Source organism: Chiloscyllium punctatum, chromosome 37 (genome assembly GCF_047496795.1).
Source record: "Chiloscyllium punctatum isolate Juve2018m chromosome 37, sChiPun1.3, whole genome shotgun sequence".
NCBI classification, from domain to species: Eukaryota; Metazoa; Chordata; class Chondrichthyes; order Orectolobiformes; family Hemiscylliidae; genus Chiloscyllium; species Chiloscyllium punctatum.
In genome coordinates this window covers 23,840,982-23,864,500 of record NC_092775.1, presented here as the reverse complement: position 1 = coordinate 23,864,500, position 23,519 = coordinate 23,840,982, and the positions used below count along the sequence as shown (strand labels likewise).

Genomic DNA, 23,519 nt, shown 5'->3' with positions numbered 1-23,519 from the left:
ACTCGACTTTATGTTGACGGGGAAGGAGATGCAGCCTTAGTCACCTTGTAGGTCATACGTATTACTGTCACAGTATGCCAGCAACGAATGATCCAATGTTACATAGAATTACATAGAATCCAAAGCAAAGTAACAGGCTATTAGTCCTGCTGCTGTGTGCCAACATGTAAGCTTCACACATATATCCTCTTATCCTTTTTCATCTAACACTATTGTAATTCATCAGCAGTTAGCAAGGAGAATTATATTGAACTGGTCATTTAAATAGCAATCAAGCAAAGTGCAGGGTATTAGGTGTTACTGAGCTTCATGTGAGTTGTTACTTATAACTTGAGTCTTATAGACAGCCTTTACACAGATCAAGAAGTGAGCCCCCTTATTCCAATGGACTCGGCTTCTATCATGTTTTTGTAGCCACAGTTTTGAAACCCCTGTTAAGATTCTGTCTAAAAGTAACATTCAAAATGTTGATTACAGGAAACCCAAACATGGTGTTGATGGTTCTTTCATTTCAAGCCCCAACTGGTCTAATGTCCTCCTGGTCAAATTCTCACTCTCCACTATCTGCAAATATCAATCCATCTAAATCCCCGCAGCCCATGTCATGTCCTGCTAATGATCTATCACTTTCTATACTAACCTTGTTGGCTTCTGGATCTCCCATGACTGAAATAAAAAACTTTATTGTTTTTGTGTAAATCTTTGTATAGCCTTGGGGCTCCCTCACTCAGGAGTCTGTTCTTGGATTTTACCTCCCTATCCTCCAACCTTATTGATCTCTTCTTCTGTCAGTCTCTTCAGTCCAGCATTAGAACCCATGCTTTCAGTCACTGAGGTTTCCATCATTAAATTTCTCCACATCTTTATATTTCTATCTGTATTAAAAGTCTCGCAATTTTTTTTGAACAAGCTTTTGGTCATCGCTCATTATATCATCTTCTGAAGTCAATATCCCCTCAGGTCCTGTGCAGTGCAAACAATGTTATATCATTCGGACAGGTGTGTGGCCGTGATGTGACTAAATTTTCATTGACTGCTTAACTATGACTAAAGGTATCAAACATTGTACTTAGTTATCTTTTCATTGCTTAATCCACACTCTGTTTCACTTTATTACATTTGAAGGAAAGAGAAATGGATTTCAGCAATCAATATGAAAATATCTGTGAGTCTGTCTTCAGCGAGGTGGACTCCCAAGCAGTGGATGCTCTGGACCTGCCCATACCTGGCTGTTTCCGCTCAAGAAGTCACAGCTACCTAAGAGCAATCCAGGCTGGCTGTTCTCAGGATGATGACAATGCATCTGTCCGCTCAGTGTCTCCTCCACCTATAGCAACCACAGTTCGAACCATGCAAACCAACACCAGTAAGTATCACATAAACAATCTAATTCCCATTCAGTACATTGTGATACTTTGAAGGATCAGAAATGAGTTGATTGTGCACATTTTACAGGTCTGTTTTGAAGAAATCCTATGTTGCATCAGATAGTGTTTATTACATTATGAAGGTCCCTGGCATATCACTTACATCCTAATCGTGAGCTGACCTGATCCTTCAACAATTAGCTAGTTCTAAGTAAGCAATGGCCAGCATCACACAGGATATAAATCATATCCATGGGTTATCCATGAGCTATTTAATTTATACATATATCTATTAAAACATAGTAGAGTAAAGGTTTTTTAAAAATTATTATTGTTGTCTATGGTTTAGTTCCCTGAAACCAGAAGTCATACAAATGTTAATATGTTACTTGTTGTATTCGTGGGTTTAGCATTGTTGTTGTGGGCATCCAGTTAGTCTGAGATGAACAAAGAATACGAATATAGTACTTACAAAACTCCAACATGTAATGCATAAATCAAAATGTATTTTCACTTTTAAACGTTTGCAATGGTGAAGGAAAGTTGAAAATTGTTGTTCTGATATTGTGATTTTAAAAAAAACTTTTAATGCACCATTTTAATATGGATATAAGGCATAGGAGAAGAATGTGGCAGTTTTGTGCATGATTATCCACCCACTGTGCTGCCTTTAGATGTACCATTCCAATTGGGTTGAATAGATTGTGTTGCAAGTCATTGTTCTTTAACTTTGGCATGGATTTTAAAGTGTTTGGATAATTCTGGAGATGGTAGTCACTGTTGGATTACAAAGTACAACATTGTAAAAGTTAATGGTTTGTGTTTTCATGTAAAATTTGAGAATGATTTTGTGGCATAACAAAGAATTTAGATTTCTCATGAAGAAAAACTTTATTTTTAATTGCTGAAAATATATTTTAAATATATTTTTTCCTTGCTCTCCTGAATACAGTTCATAAAATAAGATACATAATGGAAATTATTTCGTTCATTCTTCTTTACTGGATTTCCATTTAGTTGTACAACTTTTTAATGCTAACCTTGTGGAATTGCTGTTTGTATAGGAGAGTAAGTTCTTTTTCTATTGGACAATATGTTTGTGTATTATTTGTTATAGCAAAGACCAAAAAGTTGTCATGACATATCACAACAAAAGCTTCGTGTTTGAAAGGTGATGGGGTGGTGGCGACGATGGATGATGAATCACGCAAGTTTTCGATCTCACCCATGTCATCGGACAGAAGCATCAAGTGGATACCAGCTACTTTCCTACAAAGAGATATGGAATATCAATGGATGTAACATCCTGGGCCATTGTGATGTCAGCGCTAGTCTGTCTTTTTCCAGCCTAAGCACAATTTAAAGGTCCAAAAATAACATGAACAAATGTTGATCTTGGCATAAATCCAGCTAAGTTTTCTTACTATTGTGTTATGAACTGCACTCAACATTGGAGCAGTGAGACTTGTTCAGGAAACTGGTGCAGCATCTCACCACCCTTTGTAGCCAGATTTAACTAGACCAGAGAGGTTCGATAAAGTGGAGGTAATCCATGGTCACAAAATCAAGCCCAATACCTTTGTGGAGCCTCAACTGCATTGAGCCAGACATTTAGAAGAAAGTCTCTTTCTGGGAGTTGTAAAGAAAGCCTTACATGGAATTAGTTTGGAAGTACTCAACCCAACTCCCGGTGGACATTGCTCCTACTCCAGAAAGTTATTAAATTTGGCAATTGTTTGCATTAAATATCAAATTAGGATGGTGTGGGAAATGGAACTGTCACTCTAGAGGACTTAAGTGCTATATGCTGAAGTAGGTGAGGAAATTTATGCACCACCTAATCCATAGCTGGATGTTGATGGTGGATGCAGAAATGGTGTTCTGCAACAGGAATGACCCTCACCTTATGATCATAAAAAATTATCATTTGAAACCAGTGGCTTGAATAATTTCATAATAAAGGTTCCAGAAAATCAGGTAAGGTTGGCATAACCTTCTGGAGTGTTGAAGGACTCTGAGGAAAAAAAAGCCACAAAACCTTATCACCCTCTGTAAGGAGGGTGTGGTTTATGATTATTTTGAAGAAAGAATATATTTCACAATATTGACCTGGAACTCCAAGTCTGCTTCTGTTCCTTAGCTGAATATGCATTTTAAGAGATGAGATCTCTGGCACTTCCTATGCAAATAAGCTTTTAATTGAAAGATGGAGGAGCTAATCCTCGAGTACCCAGCTCTATTTCAGCCAATTTGGTACACTTACTTTGAATACTTCCAGGGTCAACGTTTGTTGCTACTGAGCAGTTAAATACAGCATTTATTTTACATGGCCCAACCTACTCATACTAAAGTTGTCCAAACTTTTAAATGATCCATTGTACTTATGGGTCAAGAATCACAGAGCACAGCTCAACATGGACAGTACTTCATAAAGCAGTCTATGTACAGGGAGTTGTATTCAGAAATCTCACCTGAAATTAGCAGAAAGGTGCAGTGCCAGCTCTATATAAGTAGCTATACGTGCATTGCTTCTGCTAACAAATAAAGTTTATTCACAATGGCTTCTACAATTGCTATCATAATGTCATCTGTACTTTCTCACCTATGTAAAATCTTGTTTTGATTACAAGTACTTGAAGCACAATAAAATTTAGGGATCACTTATTCCTGGGAAGCTGGGAAAAGAGAAACCATTGTGAACAATGTCACATTGACCAAATAAAAGTCAAAAGAAGGAAATGTTTAATATCCCACTGTAACAAAGAATTTAGTCATATTTGGTTCATTTCAAATTACTATTAGAAGCACAAATGCCTGCTAGGATAGTGTTAAAATAAATAACTTTGAGATTTATGCATGTTTAATATACAGTGAACTGATAATAGGATATTTTGACTAAAGACACTTTCATCTGTACTCATAAAAGCATAACATTGCTATTAATATGATTTAAAACTCTTGTTGTGAGCAAAACAGTGTAACTACTCCTTAATATGAGCATCAACATGGAAGAATATTGATGCATTTAAAGAATCAGAAACATTTCATCTCAATGCAGAATTTGGCTGCAGGCCCAATTTGAACTGTAAGTGTGATTGAGGAATGGGGGAATTGAGCAAGTGATAAATTTGCACAGTTATGATGACGTGCGGCTGGACCATTTTAACTTAAGTTTGCCAACTCTGGTTGGACTGGACACTGGCAGCTTTTCTAACATAATTTCTGCCTTCAGACCCATTCTGAGATAAAATAACAGTTCAGTTCATACCAATCAGTCAATAGCAGTGCTTACATTACTCATAATCCCCTATGCTGCAAAAACTAGTTATGATAGAGTATGCTCCGCCCAACTGTGCTGCGTCTTGTTCACATTTTGGCCCAATGTTTTGAGAATCTGACTAAAGTGAAACAAGATAATTTTTCTCCCAAGTGGTTTTCAGAAATGTGCAAGAGTTGACTTTTTTATTATTTTAGGAGACTCTAGCTTAGCCAGAGAGGCTTAACATATCTATTATAAATTTAGGTCTAGTACCGTAGATCCAGATCTCTAACCTGATTCTGCAGAAATCAATTCCCTACTAATAGGTGGAAGCAAGAATTTGAACAGGAAGAGGATGAAACCACAGATCATCCTACTACTCCAAGTAGCAGGTTTGAGACAAGCTGACAGTCAGGGAATGAAGAACACTTGAGATAGCTCAGAAGGAAAACAAATATTAAACCCCAGGAGTGATACTGACTGGTCCAAATCACCTTTCATACTTCAAAATGGAGCTCCAGCATGATTAATACATTCCATTCCAAGTATTATTGCTTTTTTTTCCCCCGAGATGTACTAATTGCTTCTCTTTTGAGCCCAGAGCACTTTGATCCTACTGAGCAACACAGAAAACAGCAAAATGTTTAACAAATTACCTTGTTGGCCACTTCTGGCCTTAAAGTGACCTGCTGTCAGCTTTCCCTGACACCAACAACACTACACAACTCAGAGGAACCAAACTAAATATATCAGGGCCTGAATGATGGGCCAGCAAGAGTGTGACACTAATGGGGAAGTACCTATTCTGCTCCAATTCCAATCTGCTGTACACCCCAATCCCCTTGGACATGGAGGCAGGGGTTAATATCGAGTCTTGTGTGTTTTTCTGATTTAGACATTCAACAGTCATTGGATGTTTATGTGAAAGGAAAGCAGTTTACATTGGTGTTCCGCAAGGCTTATTTTAGGTGCTTTGCTCTTTGTCATATATGTTAGTGACTTATACTTAAATGTTGGAGGCATGATTGGGAAATCTGCAGACAATGGAAAATTGACTAGATAGTTCATAGTGAAGAAGATGGCTGTAGATTGCAGAAAGATGCCAATGGTTTGTTCAAATGGACAGAAAAGCGACAAATGAAATTTGTGTTGGAGAACTGCGAAGTTATGCATTTGGGGGGGAGCAAACAAAGCAAGGGAATACACAAGAATTGGGAGGGTCCTGAGAGGGTTGGAGGAAGTGAGAAACCTTGGACTAAAGATAGCACGACAGGCAGATGAGATGGTAAAGATGACATATGGCCGCTTTCCTTCACTGGGTGCGATATCAAATACAAGAGCAGGAATATATTTCTGAAATTACATAAGGCACTGTTAACCTAAAGCTAGAGTTTTGTGTACAATTCTGGTCTCCATATTACTAGAAAGATAAATTACCCTAAATAGAAAGTACAAAGATTTACAAGAATATTGCCAGGGCTTGAAAATTGCAGGTATAAAAAAGATTAGATAAGCTGGGGTTGTTTTTCTTTGAATTGTAGAAGCCAAAAGGTTGTTTAGTTGGAGATATATAAAATAACGAATAGCTTTGATTGAGTGGACAAGGAAGACCTAATTCGCCTAGTAAAGAGGTCAGTTACCAGGGACCACACATTTAAGATGGACTTGGAAGGAGTAGTAGGGATATGAGGAAAAGCCTTTTTTATCCACAGAGTGAACAGTGTCTAAAATTCACTGCCAAGTTTGGTACTTGATGTCAAAACACTGAACTCATTTAAAAGGAACGTGAATCTGTACCTGACGTGCTGTAACCTGGAATGCTATAATCATGATCCTGGTAAATGAGATTAGCATAGGTGGCTAGTTTGTTCAGCCAGTGCAAACACTGTGGGCCAATTGACCTCTTCCTTTACTGCAATGTCCCAACAGTTCTGTGGTTCTTTACTAAAAACTTAAACATTGTTGGTTTAATTTTGATTTGCATGAAGTGTAGTACAAACTAACTGCCTCACGAGTGTTTCTGCAATTATGTAGTGACGTCCTTAATTAAGTGCAATAGAATGTTGCGTGTGGGTGGATCACTTGCTTAACTGGATACTCAGGAGCACGTTTAATTATCAGTGAGCTGTCTGAGTTGTATAATCTTAAGAGTATCCACACCTTACATGTCCTTGCCAAGTATCACTTGATAATAGTGAAAATTCACTCAAGAATCTTTTGTAAGCTTGTAGTTGTGCAGTGAACATAGTAGATTTTGCCAATAAGGACTGATAAATAATGTTGATAATTCATAAATAATAACAATTAGTAGTGTTTTAATCAGTACTTCAGAAAAATAGGTCTCCTGATTTGGTGGCTAAAACTGTCAATCAGTAACTGACTAGTTTCAAGAACACAGTTAATCAAAGAAAGAAATGGCTCACATGCAAATGTTCATGAAAATTTTACTTTGAATGATTTATTTTATTTTGTCGATGAAGATTGCGTATTAACATTTACTACGCTTGTGTTGCATCCATTTATTGTACCACTCCATTTACAATAGACAATTAATGTCTGAATAAAATAGTGGACAGGAAAAATGGTATGAGTCTCATACATGTTCAAACTTCAACTTCATCAGTCAAAATACATATTTTAAGATGGCAGGAATATGATTGACTGTAGCATGTGTTATCATGAGGAAACATGATGCGGAGTTTTGCCTTGTTGGCAAACAAAGAAATTAGTGCAATTCTGAGTTGGGTCTCATTTGAACCAGTACCAACATGGCATTGATGAAGCACAGTCTCAGCAGTTACAACTAGATCGTGATCTGAGGAATTTTAGCATCCAACTAATTTCCAACTTTTAAGCTTAGAAAAATGTATCAATCTTTCTTAATGCATATACATTTTTTTTGTTGGTTTTGGCCCAGCAGTTGACAGACTTTCCTGTGGGAGAGGTCAAAATTCTGAAAAGTTGCCCTGAGATGTAATGCTTCACGGTTCTTAATAACCCACACATCTCACAAAATCTCTAATTCAGAGCCTAGTTCAATAATTTCAAATCAGCTCTTTCATTTACATTAAACACACGTACAATCAAGGAACAAGAGTAGGCCACTCGGCCTTTTCAGCCTAATCTGCCACTTAATATGATCATGACTATCTGTCCAAAGATGTGCAGGTTAGGTGTATTGGCCATACTAAATTGCCCACGGTCTCTGGGGATGTGTAGGCTAGATGGGTTAGCCATGGGAAATGCAGGATTATAGGGGTGGGATGCTCTTTGAAAGATCAGTGTGGACTTGATGGGCCAAATAGCCTGCCATCACACTGTAGGACTCTATGAGTGTATGACCTGACTTTAACCCCAATTCTATATTCAGGTAGATCCCGATAATCTTTCATCAAGGACCACTTTGTTATAAGACCACAAGACATAGGAGCAGAAGTTAGGCCAACCAGCCAATTGAGCCTGCTTCACCATTCAGTCATGCTTGATAAGTTTGTCAACCCCATTCTCCCTCCTTCTCCCCATAACCTTTGAGCCTCTTTACAATCATCTTGTCAAAATAAATATTCAGCAGGTGAGTGTCCTCAGTAATGTTATTATTTGACACCACAAGACAACTTTGCTTTAGATCCCCATCCATCCCTTTGTTTCTTTCATGTTAAGCACCTCCAAGAATCAGATGATTAAAAGGCAGTCTTATTTGCGTTGACTTTAATATTTCTTTAGATTAATTAGTTTTATTTTTAAACCTATTTTTCTAAATGACCTATTCAGTGATGTTATTACACATCTCTAGAGCAGGTGAGACTTCCGCAATATTTTTACATCATACTAATTTTCTAATCCCTTTAAATGTACCCACATGTACACATTTATTTTGTTAAATAGTAAATGGTTTTCAATGTCAATTTTATGCACATGACAAGAGATTGAGGCAATCTGCATTGAGATGAACATAGTCGCTCTCTTCACTTTTCCTAAATAGAAGCAAGAACAGGAGCAAGCAGCCCCTTATCAATTTCTGGGGAAACATTTTAAAGCACTTGTCACACAGTTATCCAAATATTGCAGGCATTATTGTCGTGTTGGTAACTGAGACAGCCATTTTGCATATAAGTTGCCTCAAAATGCTGTCTGATCATTTGTTTCTCGAGTGCTAATTGAGGAAGGATTTTGACACAAGAAGACTCTGACTTCCCAAACATAACACTGTGGAGTTTTTTATACCCTTCCAAAGTGACCAGCTGTGACAACGCAGTAATCTGTCAATACTGCATTGGAGTATCAGTGAAGTTTTAGAAGTGTATTGACCAAGGGAACACAGACATGGTTTGTACAATTAATGCAAATAAGTTATGTAACCACATTATTATGAAGTGAACCATCTTTGTGCAGGGTGGAAATAAACAAGACTAACTCAAAACTGAATTATACCAGTGAGATATTGGAAAGCCTGAAGAATTATTAATACCAAATCATCAACATTTCCATGCTACATTAAGAATCTCATTTAATACTGCAAGTGGATGAGTTCATTGTAAAAGGATGGTATCCATTCCTTCTGGGAAGCTTGTCAATAAATGTTGGTTGGTGTAGGAGTTAAAATCTGCATAGATTGTAAATCAAAGTAAAACTAAAAGTGTGGCTCTGTAAAAATGACATTTCAGTTGAACAATGTCATAGATTACAAGAAGCATGAGATTTGACGGGGCTTATTTTTCTTGTACAATTTACCATGAAATTTATGTTCATTATTACTGGGCCCCAGGTGTTCGAATGGCTCTCAGTGATGTTAAATTCTTGAACTAATTTTACAGTTTCTAAATTGGTGGCAGAATGCAATTAATTCATACTTAACAATTCTCATCAAATCAGTCGATGCATTTTGCAATGAGTTTGATATTGATTTTCTGAACCATGAGTTGCATCAAATTTTTATTTTTCAAGCTGAATAATTAATGAGATCCATGGTGGCATTACCAATAGCATTACTAATGTACTTCTTAATGTGTTCTGACAGCCCTACCATACAAGATTCATCATGCCCTTCTCTTTGTGTCATTCACAAGCAGTAACCTACTTTTAGTCCCTGTAAACACTGGCGGATTTGAGATAAAGATACAAAGTAAAGCACGCAATATACTTGCTTAAGTAAATATGATAGAGTCAAGAAATTTTAATTTTTAGTCACATATGTTGCAATTTATGTACTTAAGATAAAATTTCTACTACTTTGTCAATTAATTTATTTGTATTTTGTGTTAATATAATTTTATTGTCAGATATTACTTTCTTTAAGTTTTCATATTTTTATTACACATTAATCTTGCAGGTACTGTATTTAATATTAGTCATGGCTAGTCTTGGAGATAATTTTAAGGAAAGTGTTAACTAACATGTTTTGAAATGATGTTATCATAGTTACAGTTGTGTCATCATAGTCTAACCAGACCAAAGGGGCTGCTCCCCCATTAGAGAGAAATGACAGATGGTGATTTAACCTGTGCGCCACCAGACCTCTGGCGAGGGTGTGAAGGAGAGTCTTTCATAGTAACCTCTAACCAGTGATAGGAATTGAACCCACCCTGTTGGTATCACACTGCTCTACAAATCACCAATCTAGCCAACTGTGCTAAACCAGTTCCCTTTAGTCACAGTAGCAGGCAGAAGATTGTCATGTATAATGATCCCAGCTGATGGTACGCTACACAAGTCAGATGTCTGGGTGAAACCTGACTTCTTAGATCATAAGGTTTACTTTTGTTTGTCATTGTCACTACTGTAGTGATCAGTTACTAAACAAAATCACATGAGGCTGCCAATGTTCTGTAACAAAAGTACACAAATTTATCATACAGAAAGAAAAAAATGGTTGTGCTTATATATAGATATATCTGGATGACAATTTAGAAAGGTCTTAACATAAGCAACAGAAAGATTTGACCTTTTCCCAGAGATATCCCTCACAGTCACTCAATCCCAGTGAACTATCAATTTTATTTAAACTCTTTAATTTGTTACTCAAATGATTCTTTCCAGCCCTTCTCCTCAAATTGCTGAGGACTTAAATTTATTTCTGTGGTCCTGAAAATATCTTATCTACTCTGTAAGCCTGGAAATTTCTACAAATTCTCATAGCCTGAAGACTTCAATAAACTAAACTCTCACAATCTGGAGACTTCTAAACATTTGTTATTAAATGTGCTTTTGCTAAAATTATTTCTTTTCTTTTGGACAAACTATACTAATGGTGCCATGCTATCAGTCTTTTCCTACATCATAAAAGTTAAACTTTGTATTTCATCAGTTCACAACCCAGGGTAGTTGATCGAGTCATTTAGCTAAGTCAATACTGTCTTAGAAACAATCTGTCTTTAGTTCACTGCTCAAAATGACTTGTGCCCATTGTTTTTTAAAAGAACAGGTCACTTTCACACAACATAAAATAAAAATCCTTTTTTATTCCTATTTGTAAGTCCAAGTTCACAAATAATAAGAATATATCACACATGCAAGTGTAGTATAATTTATAGATTTGTAGAACAGCATTTCTTAGGTTATCATCTTACTTCCATGTTAAAATGCCTTACCAATCTTTTGGGAAAATGTAAGTGTTAAAATTGCAATGACATTGTAAAGTGTCATGATAGAATGATGATACCCTAATGGCTAGCAATGTTCAATGTCTCAAATGTCAACTACAAATTTCACCATTTTATGTATATGTATAAAATACATTGCATAACAATCAATACCTTCTGTGTTTCATTATACAATACAGCTTTCCTTCCCAATCCCCATTGTAGACATTATTAGTAACAATTGTTTCTCTTCAGATGTTTCCCTTCTTTACCTAAATCTGCTGTCTATATCCTGGCCTCAAAAAAATCTAAATTTGCCTCCACTATTCATGCAAACTATCATCCAATGTCCAACTTTCCACTCTTCTCCGAAGTACTTGGCCATGTTTTCACTCCCAAGTCCATGCTCACCTTCCCCAGAACTGAATCATATTCCCACCTCTAACACAGTATCAGGGCATCTAACCCCAACTGTAACTAACTTTTCAAAATTCCAGATTCGAGGATTACAAAGGGTTCTTGATCAAATGGGTCAATTGGTTGAAAAGTGGCAAATGGGGTTCAATATAGGTGACCTGAGAGATATTTATATTATCATGACGGGTATAGATTGGGTTAATGATAGAAGTCTTTTCACGAGGATGGGGTATTTCAAGACTAGGGGACACATTTTTAAGGTGAGAAGAGAGAGATTTAAAAAAGATACGAGGGGCAAATTTTTTACACATAGGGTGGTTTGTATGTGGAATGAACTTCCTGAGGAAGTGGTAGATACGGGCACAATACAATGTTTAAAAGACATTTGGGTAAGTACATGAATAGGAAAGGTTGGAGGGATTTGGGCCAGGAGCAGGCAGGCAGGACCAGTTTAGTTTGGATTATGGTCAACATGGGCTAGTTGGACCGCAGGGTCTGTTTCCATACTATGTGACTCTATGACTCTATGACATACTATGCAACTCCACTGAGGGTAAGGTTTCCCACTCGACTTGTATGCAGCCTTTCACTGGGTGACCACACCATCCTATTCTGCTGTCTCTCCCCTGTCATGGAGCTAACTAGGACTGTTGAATCCATTCTTAGCTCTATATTTGTAGTCATAGTGTCACTTACATTGGCTTTTCTCCTGTTCCCACTCATTACCTCCATTGTCCCCAAGGATCTATCTTGGAGAAAGTGCAGAGAAGTGGAACTAATTGGATAGTTCTCTCAAAGCACTAGCATAAACACAATGGGTTGAATAGCCTTGTTCTCAACTTTGTAATTCTATGAATGTGCATAAATATTTTAGTGGGGAGACTTATATCATTATAAAGAAATGTATTTTAAGTCTACTTTATGTACATGTCAGAGCTGCTCTGTTTACACTACATTTCATTGTGAAATCCCTTTATTACTGGTTTTGCTTGCTGTGAACATTTGAAAAATTATATCAGTAACTACTGAAGCTCTATTAGCTCTTCAGTTGCCAGGCAACTGCTTAACTATCAGGATACGCATGTTTGTATTGTTCTCATTATAGATTCATACTGACAGGAATCATTGGTGAATCTGGTAAGGTTTTTGCTTTTAACCACGCACACTGCTAATGTTTTTGAATTTACTGTGGTTCTAACTCAATGGTAACAGATTGTACTAAATTATTTTAAAAATCAAATGACTTCATTGCAGCTCTGTGAGCTTTTTATAGTAGCAACAAACTTAATGGACTGTTGCAACATGAAAAAGCCTTGAGCTAATTGCTGGGCTAACACTACACAAACTAGCAAACACAGCAATGATGTTATATTTCAAGAAACTGAGCAGAAACAAAATTAAAGTTTTGTTCAGAGTCTGCTTCAAGCAAGTAATCAGAGGGCAGGATTTTTCCGATGACCTTCAAGGCTCACCCACGCAGTCAAATAGGGATCAGAAATCCACACTGTTGGGGCAGAGAAATTCACCTCTTCTGATTCTCTTCAAATTGGTCAGTAGGGGTTTTCAGCTCTAAAATAGCAGACCGCCCTTGCAGGTACACGAGGGAAAAGGCAACTCACCTTCTCTCCAACTTTAAAAACAAATTTTTCTTAATTTATGATTTATTATCAGCTGGACCACTATTACATCACGACAAAAAGAAACTTCTTTTACCAGGTCACCTGCAACTACAGGTATTAATCAGAAAGGGTCTCTCAGCCTGCCTGAAGCACTGCCCTGACCTCCGGTCTGTTTATAGCATGCCATCACCAGTCACTTGCCCTGTTTCCTGCCACCTGGGGGGAGGGGGTCAGGATGAGGACAGCAGGAGAATCCCAGTTCGATTCCAGTAATTGGCTTTGAGTGGACATTAAATGAATTTGCAGCATATCACTTGCAAGTGTGTAGTTCTGCTGCTTCCCCCACCATTTTATAGGTCCCCTCCTGGAGAGACAAAATTGCCAAATGCCAACCTGAAAGCATTCTTGGCATCTTTGCACAAGTGCATTTTTCTGTGTATGTGTAGTTTTCCCCCTCAGTTGGCTGTAACACATCCACGTCAAGGAAGTGTCAGCACTATATTATCACAATCTAACATGAATATCCTGAGATATCTTTTAGGAGTTTAATAGGCCCAATTCATTCCATTACCACTGAGCTATCTGTTTAAATCCAGTACCCTGCCCTTTCTCCTCCAGGCACATATGTCAATGTTGTAAATCAACCCAAAGTGAAAAGTAAATATTGAAACGAACAGGCAGTAAACATGTTTTTTTTTATTCACTCATGGGATATAGGTATCACTGGCTAGGCTACTAATTATTGCCTATCCTTAATTGCTCAGAGGCTGTGAGTGTGTAGCCACATGTAGGCCAGACCAGGTAAGGATTGGCAGATTTCCTTCTCGAAAGCACATTAGTGAATCAAATGGGTTTTTTCATAAATCAGCAAAGGTTACATGGTCACCATTAGACATTTTCTCAAAAAATGTAAGATGTATGTGAAGTCAAGCATTAGTGACGAATCAATTGCAATACACAAATTATATAGCATATGCCATTAAATAATGGATGCAGGTTCCGTAATATCTTGCACACCTTCCATAGTTGTGACATCAGCAAATGCAGCCTGGGAACACGATGGAGCTGGGGAATCAGCAAACTGCCCAGCAATTCCACTTGTCTTCATGCCTGCTTCCACTGGGGCTTAGGATCTAGATCGTATTTGCAGACATGTGAGGTTATGGTGGAATTTCAACCTGTCCCCCAGTTGCACCCAAGATATAAAATTAGCATTGCAAATCAGAAATCAGTAATGCATTATATTTGCTACATTTTAACAATGTCACTTCATTGACTGTAAAGCACTTTGGACCTGAGGCCATGAAAGTGCTTTATAAATATGCATACTTCTTTCTTTATACTAAACAACCTGATATTTCCTAGGAGAAAGTGAGGACTGCAGATGCTGGAGATAAGAGTCGAGAGTGTGGTGCTGGAAAAGAACAGCAGTTCAGGCAGCATCTGAGGAGCAGGAGAATCGACGTTTTGGGCAAAAGCCCTTCATCAATTCCTGATGAAGGGCTTTTGCCCAAAACGTCGATTCTCCTGCTCCTCAGTTGCTGCCTGACCTGCTGTGCTTTTCCAGCACCACACTCTCAAACCTGATATTTACTTCTGTTCATTTCACAAGGAGTTGGATAGTAAGGCCCTGCTGAAGATCTAAAGGCTATCAGAATATTAACATTCTTGCTCGGCGTAAGCTGGCGGACATAATCTATTGGAAACCTCCACATATAACCCCACTAACCTATGCAAGATCGGTGGGAAATTTCCTTTGTTGTACATAACTGGCAGCACTTGAGCCAATTCTCCACCCCTTCATTTCCCTCTGAGGTGGATGGAGTGATAGAGGGAGCAGTGCTGACCTACACCATTTGACCACTCTTTCCACAACATTGGAGTTGAAAGTTAGTGCGCCTTTATGTATCAGTTTTAACACACAGTTTGATTTGTGTAGACAAATATATTTGGATTGTTTGGAATTTGACTGAGAAAAGTGTACAAACCTATAAAAATGTGACCGTGAAATGATTTTGCCCACCAGAAAGTTCTGTTGTGGTAGGGCAAATAATATAGCCTCATACTCAGTTTGTTTTGCCTAATCTGTGCAACATATAATATGTTAAGATGCATCCTTCAAAAAAGATGTGTCTGCTATTTTTACTTTTGCTTTTTTATGGTTAGTCCCTCCCAATAGAAATGATTTAAACTGATTAATGAACATCTTCTTGGTGAAAGGACAAACAAAAAGCCACATTTTTGACCTCATTGCATTTCTGATGTCTCAAAACACTTCAAAATGAAGTTCTTGTTTTGGGATGCTGAAACTGTAGTAATGTAGCCAACGGACGAGTTGTTCTTTGTCAGTTACATCTCACCAGAGATGCCATTGATGTACTGTTTGTTGGTTTGTTTCAAAAAAGAGTTGAATGGCACCCAGGGACAAGACGTATTTACAGACATTTAACAAGACATTGGGCAAATTTTGCAAATTAATAGGGCAGACAAATGAAGAAATAGAGTCATAGAGTCATATAGATGTACAGCATGGGAACAGACCCTTCAGTACAACTCATCCATGCCAACCAGATACTGGATTAGTGGTGCTTGAAGAGCACAGCAGTTCAGACAGCATCCAAGTAGCTTCAAGATCGACGTTTCGGGCAAAAGCCCTTCATCAGGAATAAAGGCAGTGAGCCTGAAGCGTGGAGAGATAAGCTAGAGGAGGGTGGGGGGTGGGGAGAGAGTAGCATAGAGTAAGAGCTTCAGGGCAGAGGAAATGACCTGGGAGTTGCAGTGGGAGAGGGACTCCCTGAGATTCTTGTAGAGAGAGGAGGAAAACTTCTTCAAGGCAGGCATCCTTGCAAGAGGATTCGCAGTCGGGTTAAAATCCAACCAGATATCCTAACTAAACCTAAACTTGCATTTAAGACTTCTTCTTGTCTTTAGGACAGTCCAAATATTTTATTTTTTGATGTACAATCACAGGTGTTAAATTGACACTGTCCAGTAAGGTCATTAAGCCCATTTTAACACATCCATTCACAATTTTAAAGATTGTACTTTGGATTCCCCTTGGTTTCTCTGCCCAAAGGCAGGTCCAACCCACAGTGGTTAGGACAAAGAGGTAGGTTTCAAATCCATCCCAGCCGAGCAGGAACAAGGAACTAACACTGGACTGTTTTTTCACATCCCAAAGTGCTATCGTGCAGTTGTTTGGGTAAACAAAAGGTATTTTTAACTCTTGCTTGAAACCTAAACACATCTTGTGGCAATGGGGAGTCTGAGAGCTGAATGGACCCCTGTTTTACTTTGGCAGAAAGTCCTTAGATAGTGGTCTTTTCCCCGCTGTGCTTTGGCAGCAGCTGCCCCAAGCTTGGTGCATCCCTCAATACGTCATCCTGAACTTTGGAATGTGCCAGTCTGCAACATTCAGTCAAGGTCAAATCTTTCAGAGAAAGTGAAGACTTGCAGATGCTGGAGATCAGAGTCAAGAGTGTGGTGCTCGAAAAGCACAACAGGAGAGGCAGCATCTGAGAAGCAGGAGATTCGACGTTTCGGGCAAAAGCCCTTCATCAGAAATGAGTCAAATCTTTACTCTGGAAGACCAGATATCCTAACTAAAGTTTAAATCTTTACTCTGGAAGACTACCCGGGGCAAGTACCTGTCAGAAACAAGCTGAATCTTTTGGAAACAGGAGAGACAGATGACACTGCCAGTCCGCAAGGCGGCCAGGTCTGTCAATCAAACGTTGGCGCAGAGGCAGAGCGGAAGAGTCGGACATCGCACAGAGCCGTGGTAATAGGGGACTCCATAGTGAGAGGAACTGACCAGGATTTTTGTGGCAGCAGACGGGACTTAAGGATGGTGTGTTGCTTTCCTGGTGCCAGGGTTAAAGACATCACAGACAGAGTGCAGGAAATCCTCAAGGACGAAGGTGAAGAGCCAGAGGTGGTGGTACATGTTGGCACAAATGATGTCGAGAAGAAGAGGAGGAACATACTACAGCGGGACTTCGGAGAACTAGGAAGAAGCCTGAAAAGCAGGACGTCCAAGGTGATTATCTTCGGTTTGCTTCCAGTTCCTCGGGCTGGTGAGGCCAGAAACAGGGAGATAATGAACTTGAATGTGTGGCTGGGGAACTGGTGCAGGAAGCAAGGATTTAAATTCTTGGATCACTGGGGTATGTTTTGTGGTAAGTATAAATTCTACAAGAGAGATGGTTTGCACCTTAATAGGTTGGGGACCAGCATTCTGGCAGGCAGGTTTGCTACTGCAACACAGCTACGTTTAAACTAAGTAGCTGGGGGGAGGGGACAAACTGGATGTTTAAGAAGGAAACTAAACGGAAAGTTAGAACAAGGGAATCAAGAAAGACAACTGTATCAATGAGGCAGAAAACTCAGAAAGAGATCATGCTGTAAGGTTGAGTGAAATAGGAGTTGATGGGAAGGGTGAGGGCAGTAACAAATTAAAAATACTATACATGAAAGCACGAAGCATTAGAAATAAGATGGATGAGCTTGAGGCTCTTTTGGAACTTGGCAGATACGATATTGTGGGGATAACTGAGACGTGGCTTCAAGTGGACAGGGCCTGGAAAATTAATATTCAAGGCTACACATGCTATCGTAAGGACAGACTGACGGGCAGGGGTGGGGTGGCCTTATTGATAAGGGATGATATTCAGTCCCATGCGCGGGGGGATCTAGAATCAGGAGATGTAGAGTCAGTGTGGATAGAGCTGAGAAATACTAAGGGTAAAAAGACCCTCTTGGGAGTTATCTACAGTCCCCCAAACCATAGTCTGGATGTCGGATGTAAGTTGAATCAGGAGCTGAAATTGGCCTGATGCAAAGATGTTACTACAGTTGTTATGGGGGATTTCAATATGCAGGTAGACTGGGAGAATCAGGATGGTATTGGACCTCAAGAAAGAGACTTTGTGGAGTGCCTCAGAGATGGATTCTTAGAACAGCTGGTGCTGGAGCCGACCAGGGAGAAGGCAATTCTGGATCTGGTATTGTGCAATGAACCAGAATTGGTCAGGGACCTTGAAGTGAAGGAGCCATTGGGAAGTAGTGACCATACTATAATAAGCTTCAATCTGCAATTTGAGAGGGAGAGGGTACAATCGGAAGTGACAATATTTCTGTTGAATAAAGGGAACTATGGAGCTATGAGGGAGGAGCTGGCCAAAGTTCAATGGTGCAACACCTTAGCAGGGATGACAGTGGAGGAACAATGGCGGATATTTCTATGTATAATGCAGAAGTTGCAAGATCAGTTCATTCCAAAAAGGAAGAAAGATCCTAGGATGAGGCATGGGTGGCCGTGGCTGACGAGGGAAGTTAAGAAACATATAAAGTTAAAAGAGAAAAAGTATAACATAGCAAAGATAAGTGGGAAAATGGAAGACTGGAAAGCTTTTAAAGAACAACAGAGGATTACTAAGAAGGAAATACGTAGAGAAAAAAATGAGGTATGAAGGTAAACTGGCCAAAAATATAAAGGAGGATAGCAAAAGTTTTTTTAGGTATGTGAAAGGCAAAAAAATAGTTAAGACTAAAATTGTGCCCTTGAAGACAGAAACAGGGGAATATATTACGGGGAACAAAGATATGGCAGAAGAATTGAATTGGTGCTTCAGATCTGTGTTCACTGGGGAAGACACAAGCAATCTCCCTGAGGTAACAGTGGCTGAAAGACCTGAACTGAAGGGAATTTATATTTGCCAGGAATTGGTGTTGGAGAGACTGTTAGGTCTGAAGGTTGATAAGTCCCTGGGGCCTGATGGTCTACATCCCAGTGTACTGAAGGAGGTGGCTTGAGAAATCGTGGATGCATTGGTGATTATTTTCCAGAGTTCGATAGATTCAGGATCAGTTTCTGAGGATTGGAGGGTGGCTAATGTTATACCACTTTTTAAGAAAGGAGCGAGAGAGAAAGCAGGAAATTATACACCAGTTAGTCTGACCTCAGTGGTGGGAAAGATGCCGGAGTCTATTATAAAAGATGAAATTACAACACATCTGGATAGTAGTAACAGGATGGGTCAGAGTCAACATGGATCTATGAAGGGGAAATCATGCTTGACTAATCTTCTGGAATTTTTTGTTGATGTAACTCTGAAGATGGACGAGGGAGTGTACCTGGACTTTCAGAAAGCTTTTGATAAAGTCCCACATAGGAGGTTAGTGAGCAAAATTAGGGCGCATGGTATTGGGGGCAAAGTACTAACTTGGATTGAAAGTTAGTTGGCTGATAGGAAACAAAGAGTAGAGATAAACAGCTCCATTTCGGAATGGCAGGCAGTGACCAGTGGGGTACCGCAGTGATCAGTACTGGGACCGCAGCTTATTACAATATATGTTAATGATATAGAAGATGGTATTAGCAATAACATTAGCAAATTTTCTGATGATACTAAGCTGGGTGACAGGGTGAAATGTGACAAGGATGTTAGGAGATTACAAGGTGACCTGGACAAGTTAGGTGAGTGGTCAGATGCATGGCAGATGCAGTTTAATGTGGATAAATGTAGGGTTATCCACTTTGGTGGCAAGAACAGGAAGGCAGATTACTACCTAAATGGAGTCAAGTTGGGTAAAGGGGCAGTACAAAGAGATCTGGGTGTTCGTGTACACCAGTCAATGAAGGCAAGCATGCAGGTACAGCAGGTAGTGAAGAAAGCTAATAGCATGCTGGCCTTCATAACAAGAGGGATTGAGTATAGAAGCAAAGAGGTTCTTCTGCAGCTGTACAGGACCCTGGTGAGACCACACCTGGAGTACTGTGTGCAGTTCTGGTCTCCAAATTGAGGAAAGACATTCTGGCTATCGAGGCAGTGCAGCGTAGGTTCACGAGGTCGATTCCTGGAGTGGCGGGATTACCTTACGCTGAAAGACTGGAGCGACTGGGCTTGTATACCCTTGAGTTTAGAAGACTGAGAGGGGATCTGATTGAGACATATAAGATTATTAAAGGATTGGACACTCTGGAGGCAGGAAACATGTTTCCGCTGATGGGTGAGTGCCAAACCAGAGGACACAGCTTAAAAATACGGGGTAGATCATTTAGGACAGAGATGAGGAGAAACTTCTTCGCCCAGAGAGTGGTGGCTGTGTGGAATGCTCTGCCCCAGAGGGAAGTGGAGGCCCAGTCTCTGGATTCATTTAAGAAAGAGTTGAATAGAAATCTCAAAGATTGTGGAATCAAGGGTTATGGAGATAAGGCAGGATCAGGATACTGATTAAGATGATCAGCCATGATCATGTTGAATGGTGGTGCAGGCTCGAAGGGCAGAATGGCCTACTCCTGCACCTATTATCTATTGTCTCTATTGTCTATTGTCAACAAGTTTCTGGCAGACCAAAGAGTGTCTTTCACTGAGTTGATGGTTCTCCAGGTGAAGTCAACGTTTGTCTGTGTGTGTGGCCTATGGAACAGCCCGTAGTGCACAGACTCCTGCATCACAGGGCTGCTTGGGACGAACCTCAATAAAAAAACATTGCATCTCTCTCCAGACCTTCTTTGCAAAGGCACATCTAGAAGGAGTCTCTTTCCTCCTGCAGCCAATTTGAGGGCAGCATCCAGTGGCAGAGAGTCTGGGCATACATGAACCATCTGATAGTGCCCTTCTCACTACTAGCCAAGTTTTGTCTTGGTGCTTGCTGGAAAGATCTGGTGATGTGGTCTGCAGAATGGTCTATCTTTGACCTCCTGATGAATTGGAAGATGGCTCTGGTAACTGCAATGGAGCAGGCTCAGAGAATTAGGCCAGACCTACACCACATACAACAACACCACGAGGACTTCACACCTGATGACCAGATTTTGCCTGCAATGGTGTGGGAGCAATGCTGCCATTTCCCTAGTTTCCACCTCACTTTGGCAATTCACCCCTTCCGTGTTTTTGCGCATGCCCTGGCACCTCCGAACAATATTCCTAACACCTTCAGATTATCTGACCTGACGGTGAAGGGGATAAAGGATCAGTTGGCCCAGTTCCCAAAGAACATGGCCTTGCTTTTGCCTCAATTTACCAATTTGAACTGGTCACAGTTGCGATTGAGTCTGAGCACTGACAGGAACGGATCTAAGCAGAAAGCGGCAATGTCATCCATGTATGGGGAGGCCTGTTCCTGTAGGCCTCCATTGCCTGGCATAGTTACCCCTCTCAGGCTCGCATCCTTCCTGATGGATTCAGCAAAAGGTTCTGTACAACAGGTTTGGTCAGGATGAATCACCAATCTCAGAACAGATCAGACTCAGTTAGCAATGATGTTGGACAGGATTTTGTAATCCACATTCAAGAAAGAAATTGGTTGCCAATTTCTAATTTCCTCCCTCTCTCCCTTCCCCTTGTAGATGAGGGTGATGATATCAATCCTCATAGACTCAACTGCCAGAAGAAAATTGTCATACATCTCCATCAGATCCTGCCCCATTGAGTCTGACAGAGTCGAATACAACACGGCCAATAGGCCATCCCTTCTAGTGTTTTTATTCTTTTCAGAGGTCTCGAGGGCCTTGGTCAGCTCACCTAGAGATAATGGCTGGTCCAGCCTCTCCCACATGCTCTCATCTAAGAACTCTGTGATAGAGGACAAGAATGACTGGGAGGCCATGCTGTTTGTGGGTTTTGTGTCATACAGTCTGATATAAGAGGAATTTGTGATCCTCAGAATGTCAGACTGAGATGACATTACTGACCCTTCTTCTTCCTTCAGGATGCTGAGCACAGAGTTCTCCCTGAGCGCTTTCTGGAAGAATAAATGCAAGCACATTTCATCCTACTCAACGGTGTGGACCCTGAACCAGAAGATTATCTTGGAGACCTCCAAGGTGAAAAGCAAAACTTGCTGGCTCTTCACCTCCTGTAGATCCTCCTTGACATCAACCCCCATCATTTGCAGCAGGAGTAGGTTCTGCATGCTTTTCTAGAGTTTGAGCAGTTTTCACCATCTCTTTCTCACCAATAAGCACCTTTAAGGAAGAAGAGCTTCTTGATGTTCCCCTTGACCTGTTTCCCACCAGTCCACTAGAGAGTCAAAGAGGGACATTGTGATTCTCCGACCTGTGTAATCCTCGATGTGTTCTGGGGTTAACAATTTCATGTTCTCTTGATGGCCCATTGGTCACCCTGTAGGTAACAGTCAGCCAGCAGGAGGCAATGGTCAGAGAAGAACATTGGCTTGACATTGGTGGATCTGACCAAGAATATTCAGTACACAAACAGGAAATCCATCCTTGAGCAGGTAGACCCATCAGGCTGTGACCAGGTATCTCTACCCTCTGTTCAGCCTGCAGATGTTGTGCAGCTTGACATCTTTAACTGTTTCCATTAGGACAAACTCCATGCTGTTGGCACCAATCTGATCCACAGCAACCATCCAGCAAAATGAGCCAAGTAGGTCCCCCAAGCGTCAGAGTTGCGATGACAACATACTTATTATCTGGAACTATGGATAGTGATGGTCGAATTTCCAAATCCTTTTTATAACCATCTGACCAAAAATCTCTCCCACTCTTACCACCTGGCATTGACATATATTGGAAAGATTAACAGGTTACACTCAACATATTTGGCCACCTTATGACTGCACCTACTTTGACCTTCAAGCCCTTGGGTGGATCTTGAACCTGCAGTTTCTAGCTCAGAGGTAGAGACTGTACTTTAAGATTTCGAATGCCATCTAACTATCTGAAATATATCCAAGCTTTTTTTTTATCACTACTTTCCGATCTGGAAGCATTGACCGCTCTTGCCATGAATGAGGAAGGGCTGGAGGTTGTGTTCCCTGTGGGTGTGACCAATCCTCTAACCCCAGCACTGGGTCCAGCTCCAATTAGCCGCTTAAGAGCTGACCAGTGAGCTTCTTAATGTATCATGACCCTCAATGCTGAAATCCCATCCCACAAAAAGATGCCTGCCAATCAGGAACTGTGTAATTCTGGGAGCAACAGATCCTAGCTGTGAAGCTGTAATGAGCTATAATAGTCAGTGAGTGAGTCAGTTACTTTTCAGAGGATTGCAGAGTGGAATTTCGAAAGCTAGGGGATTTATGGAGTCGGAGGCAAGGACTGCATGTCCTCAATTACCCCTAGATTATCCACCTCCTCTTCCCCCCCACCCTACCCTGGGGCTGTCAGGTCACTCTGGTTCCAGGAAGGCAACTATTCTTCTCACCCTACCACACAAGCAGGTAATCAGGCTGTGGAGGCAGAGTAGCTGTTAACTGAGTACATAAGGGCCTTAACTAGGTAATGTGTCAGGAAAATCTCCCCTGGACC

General features: G+C 40.2%; 1 protein-coding gene across 3 annotated transcripts in view; it reads left to right on the top strand.

The window, feature by feature from the left end:
• The window catches only part of LOC140462943 (disks large-associated protein 4-like), a 572,009-nt gene that overhangs the window by 465,330 nt on the left and 83,160 nt on the right, over window positions 1-23,519 (top strand). For all 3 annotated transcript variants that reach the window (XM_072556463.1, XM_072556464.1, XM_072556462.1), the window contains one exon: window positions 1,126-1,366. In XM_072556463.1, coding sequence (XP_072412564.1) covers window positions 1,126-1,366 — 241 coding nt within the window. The remainder of the gene's footprint in view (window positions 1-1,125; window positions 1,367-23,519) is intronic.